Raw genomic sequence first — 6726 nt, forward strand, 5'->3', positions numbered from 1 at the left:
ATGTTGAAAGTGCTTAAAACTAATTTGGTCATCGCGCAAAATAGGATGAAAGTGCAAGCAGATAAACACAGAAGTGAGAGAACTTTTGAGGTGGGAGATTTGGTTTATTTGAAGCTCATTCCCTACCAGCTGCACTCACTCACAACTTATGTCTATCACAAGCTGCACCCTAAGTTTTATGGTCATTTTGAAGTGTTGGAAAAAGTTGGAGAGGTAGCCTACAAGTTAAAACTCCCTGAGACCTCTAAGATACACCCAGTTTTCCATGTCAGTGGCTTGAAGAAATATATTGGTCCTGATGTTAACCCAGTGCCATTGTTACCATTGGTCACTGATGATGGGTTACAAGTTCAAGAGCCTTTGAGTGTGCTACAGAGGAGGGTGTATAAGAAGAACAATGTTGTTGGGGTGCACTTGCTTATTCACTGGAAGGACAAGGACGTTGAAGAATCAACCTGGGAGGATTATAATGAGTTCACTGCAAGATTTCCAAAATTCAAGTTCTAGCTGCAACCTTGAGGACAAGGTTTAATTGAAGGAAAGGGCAATGTTATAGTTGTGATTATCTTATTCACAAGTTTAGTTATTAAATAAGTATTTTTGATTAGTTATGCCAGCTGGCTTGTAGTGTTGGAAAAACAATATATGTAACCAATCATGGAGAAAAATATATTCAAGAAAAATATTGATAGATATCTCTTCTCTTCTCTATCTCTTTCCATAACTTTCGCCATTGTTGTGCTGCTTGCAGGTTGAGTTGGAGATCTGAGATTTGGTGCATATCAGATGGACGGAGGAGAGCTTGAGGAAGGAGGTGTGGGGATGAGAATGACGGAAAGCGGTTGGGGTGCCTTGGTTTGGGATGGAAGCAAGGAAGAAGATGGGTGTTTGGATGTGGGTCGAAGATAAAGTTGGGTGTTTGGTTAACAAGATCACAAGTATTCGCGAAGAGTTTTAAATAACATGTGTTTTAATATTACTAGGCCATGTCATTGGGTCAGTATTTTGGGTACTGAATAGTCAGTACCCAAGTATTGTCTGGACTGACTAGAATTATTCCACTGCTTCCTCTTTTTTTTTTTTTTTTTTTTTTTTTTTTTTTTTTTAAAAAAAGCTAATGCTTTGTTCTAACAGACTTACTAGTTAAATGAAATCATCACAACTCATCTAAATAGCAATAGATTTCGTGTAGGGATGGCAACAGTTCGGTTTGACCGACAAAAATGCTACATTTATCTCCATAATCACAAAAATTAATCATCGGGAATTATCCATAACCATACCTACTGGGTTACAAATTCCTTATCGGTTAACAGTTATATCCATCAGCAAAATAAAAAATATATTCTTTTTTTTTTTCAAAAATATATATATTCGTTCAATTGACGTATTATAATATAATAAATAGTAATTCATCATTATAATATAATGTATACATTGATGATATTAGCTAATATTTGATCTCTCCCATAAGCCTCATTGAATTGTCATTAATTTTGATTCAAAACTTTTGGACTTTTCCACAAAATGCAATTTTTGTAATCAAGGTAATGAGTTAAGTGAATATACATATATATATATATATGATATTATACAGTGCTATATATTTTATATAAATTATATGGGTTTTCCTTGTTTTCAGGCTATATTTATGTTAGCTTTCTTGGTTACCACTTCTCAAATTAATGTGCATCTCGACATACATATTCGTCTTACTTTCTTGATTTTTTCCTTAACCGTGTGATGTTGCTTGTTCTGTTTTGCAAGTTTGAACTTTTAGGTTCAGCTTTAGAGGGGGGAGGGGTTAGATTTCATGTCCCCTTATTTTCCCTATATCTTTGTTGATTTTGTTTTTAAAGGGGTAAGGTTTATGTTCCCCTTTCTATTCATGTATTTTTTTTTAGAGAACTTTAACGAAAAGCTCTCGGTACTGTTCATATTAACGAAAAATCATATTTTTACACTAAAAAGTAAATCCTGGTATTATTCACTTTACCCTTTATTTTGTCATTATCATTAAAACTCAAAGTTTTCAAGCCTTTTTCATTAGTTTTCTATTTTTTTATTATTTTTTTCATGTATTATGAGGAGTTAGATTTATGTGCGTACTCTTTTTTTAATATTAATAAAATTCTCCATAAACTGTCGAGAATTTTTTTTTTTTTTAATATTCTTTATAGTTTAGTCCATAGTCAACAGTCACCACAAACTGAAAATTGGGAAAGCAACAATGCTGCCGCACTTGACAGATTGGGAAATAATTGCAAAATCAATTGAACAAGCAACCCACAAGTCTGGTGGAGATATTTTTCCACGATATTAAAAAGCTACTGAATCAATTATCTGAGTTGATACAATTTCTTGACTTTTGGTTAAACTCAATCTTATAACGAGTTCGTATCATGGATTAGATTGTATAACGAGCTCGTTTGGTAGATTAGATTTTGTAACTCTCTATATTCAAGATATGTTGAGGGCAAGGACGAATGATTTTTTCCTTCTAGTGCCTAAATCTTCAACATGCCTCGAAATTCATGAGTTATCCAATCCTCTGGACGTGGGGTGTGAGATTCTTGTGATCATCCTATTTTTACTACTTGGCTCTCATGTCAGTCAATGGTGACATTAGTCAACAAAGATCGAAATGGAAATTTTTCCAAAAAAAAAAATGATCGAAATGGAAATAGCAATCTTTGCAGCCCCACTTCCTTTTTCCTTCCTTCTCATTTTTCCAGGATAGATGGTAGGAGACTTCTAAGTCAAATAATTCTTAAATATAATGGTCTTGCTATATTCCTCAAAATTAAGCCACCACACCCATTCAAGTTTTTCAAAAAAAAAAAAAAAAATGAAAAATTTGCTGCACTTCTTCCTGTTCAAGATCGACATATTTGCGATTAAATTTTCGAAGTACGGAATTTGACACGTAAAACACAACCCAAAAACAGAATTAAACAAAATTGGCGACGCAAGCGACATTGAATCAATATAGCTTTCATTCGACTCTGTTTTCTCTTTGGCTTTGGTTCTTAGCTTTCTTTCTTTCGTGGTTCCTCCTTTTGTCTGTTTTCTTCTGTTTGTTTGTTATCATGAACGTTTACTCTGTTTTAGCTTTGATTTTTCCGGATTAAGACTTCGTAGTCGTTGATACAACGTAAAGCCGCCACCGCATCAATACTAGCTAAGCAGAGAAATTTCTTCGTATTTCGGTGACTTACAGCATGTTGAATCTCCACTTCTTTCTAGATTAGCAGTGAGTCTTTGGCATCTATGAAGTGAGTTGAAGAGCTTTACATAATGCTATCTAAACTATTTATGAAACAAAATTCTTGCACTAGGAATTGTACTCCCCGTGTATATGAATCAGTCTCTCTCTTCACGCGACAATTAGGATCGGTGTACATGTAAGTTACTAAGTTTTAGCCCGGATGTAGGGCGGAAATGTCACCCTCTCTTCTCCGCTTGCCTACTTGTTTCAGCACCTAAATCAATAGTATGTCGACATCGAATAAGGACCCTACTTGTTACAGATTGTAAACCCCACTAGGAAATTGGGGAAGGACTTCGACGTCGACAAGTCAAGCAAGCCACAAGTCTCGTAGAAACCTTCCCCACAAAGTTAATACAGTAGCAATCTCATTCTTCCACAATATCTGTCTCAATCTAACTATACACATTAATGCATGCGAATTAGTAGCCAATGAAAAAAGTAAAATTACGAAAAACAAAAAGGAAATCTATGCACAAATGAGTACGAACGTTGATGTTTCCTCCGTGACGACTGCTGAATATATTCCTAATACCCTGAGCCTAAGCTCTTTCCTACATTTTCTGTCATATATCAGCAAGAGCTTCCGATGAAAATTCCTCTGTTTTCATGGCTTTTTTTAATACCCTTTTACTACTTTTCCATCAGCATCAACGTATTTCTCGTCTACGGCCAATGTCCCGGCGATCAGCAATCTTTGCTGCTACAATTGAAGAACAACCTCACATTTGACACTGCAACATCTAAGAAACTTGTCAAGTGGAACAAAGGCTCGGATCACTGCTCTTGGGAAGGAGTGTCCTGCAAAAAGGGTTGTGTTTCGAGTCTGGACTTGAGCAGCGAGGAAATTACTGGTGGACTTGATAATTCGAGTTCTCTTTTCGGTCTCAAGTCAATCGAGTACCTGAATTTGGCTTACAACTTCTTCAACTATACTCAGATTCCATCCGAGTTCAAGCAGCTAACCGGTTTGAGTAATCTGAACTTGTCGAATGCTGGCTTTGCGGGGCAGGTTCCGATTGAGATTTCACACCTGACGAGGTTGGTAACTCTTGATTTGTCTACCTTTTATTTCCCCGGGACTCCTTCGTTGAAACTTGAGAATCCAAGATTAGATGTGCTGCTTAGGAACTTTTCTGAGCTTGTTGAACTTTATCTCGATGGTGTGAATATATCAGCACAGGGGACTGAGTGGTGCCAAGCGATATCATCTTCATTGCCAAACTTGAGGGTATTGAGCTTGTCCACTTGTAACCTTTCAGGCCCTATTCATAATTCATTACTGAAGCTTAAGTCACTCTCAGTTATTCGTATTGAGAACAACGATTTGTCTACTCAAGTTCCAGAGTTCTTCTCGAAATTCCACAATTTGAATTCCTTACGAATCATGAATTCTGGATTATATGGTGCATTCCCAAAGAATATCTTCAAGGTGCCGACACTGCAGACTATTGACTTATCCGGTAATCCACAGCTTAAAGGTTCCTTACCAGAATTTCCAAAGAATGGCTCTCTTCAATCGCTGGTTCTCCATGGGGCAAATTTCTCAGGCCAGATGCTTCCGAACTCTATTGGGAACCTCAAATTGCTGTCCAAAATAGATATTGGAACTTGTAATTTCACTGGGTCAATCCCGAGATCAATGGAAGACCTTACACAGTTGGTTTATTTGGATTTGTCGGCTAACAATTTCAATGGTTCAGTTCCATCTTTCAGTATGGCCAAGAATCTGACCCTACTAGATCTTTCTTACAATCAGCTAACGGGTCAGATTAATTCCTCACGCTGGGAAAACCTGACTAGTCTGGTGAATCTTGACTTGCGACACAATCTACTTAATGGGACCATTCCACCATCTGTGTTTTCTCTTCCCATGCTGCAGAAGCTACACCTTTCTGACAATGAATTTTCTGGTAAGTTGCCTGAATTTGGTGCTATAGCTGTACTGGACACACTTGATTTGAGTAGCAACAAGTTGGAAGGGCCAATTCCGAAGTCTATCTTGAAATTCCGAGGGCTTAAGATTCTTTTACTATCTTCAAACAACTTCACTGGCTCTTTTCTTCTGAATGATATTCAGCAGCTAAAAAATCTTTCGAGTCTTGATCTTTCATTCAATAGCTTGTCTATTAATTACAATGACACCAATTCCTCTCATTCTTCATTTCCAAATATCACCACATTGAAGTTAGTTGCTGGCAACTTGAGAAGAATCCCAAGTTTCTTGAGAAATCAATCAAAATTAAGCATTTTGGACCTATCACAAAACCAGATTCATGGTGAGATACCCAACCGGATTTGGAGGCTCAGTAATCTTCTTCAACTAAATCTTTCTTGCAACTCTCTGGTAACTGTAGAAGGTCCTTTCATCAATCTTAGTTCTACTTTGTCTCTGCTTGACCTTCACTCCAACCAGCTTCAGGGACAAATTCCAGGTCTTTCACGATTTGCCACTTATCTGGATTATTCAAGAAATAATTTCAGCTCAAGCATTCCGGCTAACATTGGTGATTTCGTCGTGTACACTATGTTCTTTTCTCTTTCAAGCAACAACATCAGTGGGGCCATTCCAGAATCAGTGTGCAACGCATCATTTCTCCAGGTTCTTGATTTTTCCAATAATTCTATAAGTGGCACAATTCCCCAGTGCTTGAGTGCAATAAGCACCCTTGCAGTACTTAATCTAAGGAGAAACAAATTCTCTGGAGCTGTTCCTGATAAATTTCCTCGGAGTTGTAGTGTAAAAACTCTAGACCTCAATGGCAATCACATAGCAGGTCCATTTCCAAAATCTCTAGCCAACTGCACAATGCTAGAGGTTGTAAACCTTGGAAGCAATCAGCTGACAGATATCTTTCCTCGCTTGTTGAAGAATATATCCTCCTTGCGTGTCCTTGTTTTGCGATCCAACCATTTTTATGGACAAATTGGATGTAACACGACCAGTGGCCCCTGGCCAAAGCTTCAAATTGTTGACATAGCTCGCAACAATTTTAGTGGTGAAATATCAGGAACATGTTTGATAACCTGGTCAGCAATGATGGCTGACGAACATGATGCCATGGCAAAGATTAATTACCTCCAAGTTGAAGTTCTGTATTCCAGTCTATATTATCAGGATGCTATAACAGTTACCACCAAAGGTCTAGAGATGGAATTGGTAAGGATCTTAACAGTCTTCACCTCAATTGACTTCTCCTGCAACAAATTCAATGGATCAATACCTGAGGAAGTGGGAGAGCTCAAATCCCTCCATGGCCTAAACTTGTCCAGTAATGCTTTCACAGGCACAATCCCATCATCACTAGGTAATCTACGACAACTCGAGTCCTTAGACCTTTCAAACAACAAATTGAGCGGACAAATTCCACAAGAGCTTGTCAAACTTAATTTCCTCTCGTTCCTGAATCTCTCAATAAATCAACTAGAGGGGAGGATTCCAACTGGCACTCAGATTC

General features: G+C 37.6%; 1 protein-coding gene across 1 annotated transcript; it reads left to right on the forward strand.

The window, feature by feature from the left end:
• LOC103959556 (receptor-like protein 11) lies at window positions 1–6460 on the forward strand. The gene is made up of 3 exons (XM_048577299.1): window positions 1–500; window positions 3917–6298; window positions 6400–6460. Exons 1-3 carry the CDS (start codon window positions 1–3, stop codon window positions 6458–6460), a joined length of 2943 nt encoding a protein of 980 aa, XP_048433256.1.
• Window positions 6461–6726: the final 266 nt, after the last annotated feature.

Source organism: the organism of the source record quoted next, unplaced genomic scaffold (assembly GCF_019419815.1).
Source record: "Pyrus x bretschneideri cultivar Hongxiangsu unplaced genomic scaffold, Pyrus_bretschneideri_v1 Contig11, whole genome shotgun sequence".
NCBI classification, from domain to species: domain Eukaryota; kingdom Viridiplantae; phylum Streptophyta; class Magnoliopsida; order Rosales; family Rosaceae; genus Pyrus; species Pyrus x bretschneideri.

What these genes read in the sequence shown, in the direction of transcription:
- LOC103959556 (XM_048577299.1), top strand. Translation starts at nt 1, where the DNA reads ATGTTGAAAGTGCTTAAAACTAATTTGGTCATCGCGCAAAATAGGATG. An exon ending in GCAAGATTTCCAAAATTCAA is followed by an intron (nt 501 to 3,916) that starts GTTCTAGCTGCA and finishes CTTTTCCATCAG; the next exon opens with CATCAACGTATTTCTCGTCT. An exon ending in GGAACATGTTTGATAACCTG is followed by an intron (nt 6,299 to 6,399) that starts GTCAGCAATGAT and finishes ATGCTATAACAG; the next exon opens with TTACCACCAAAGGTCTAGAG.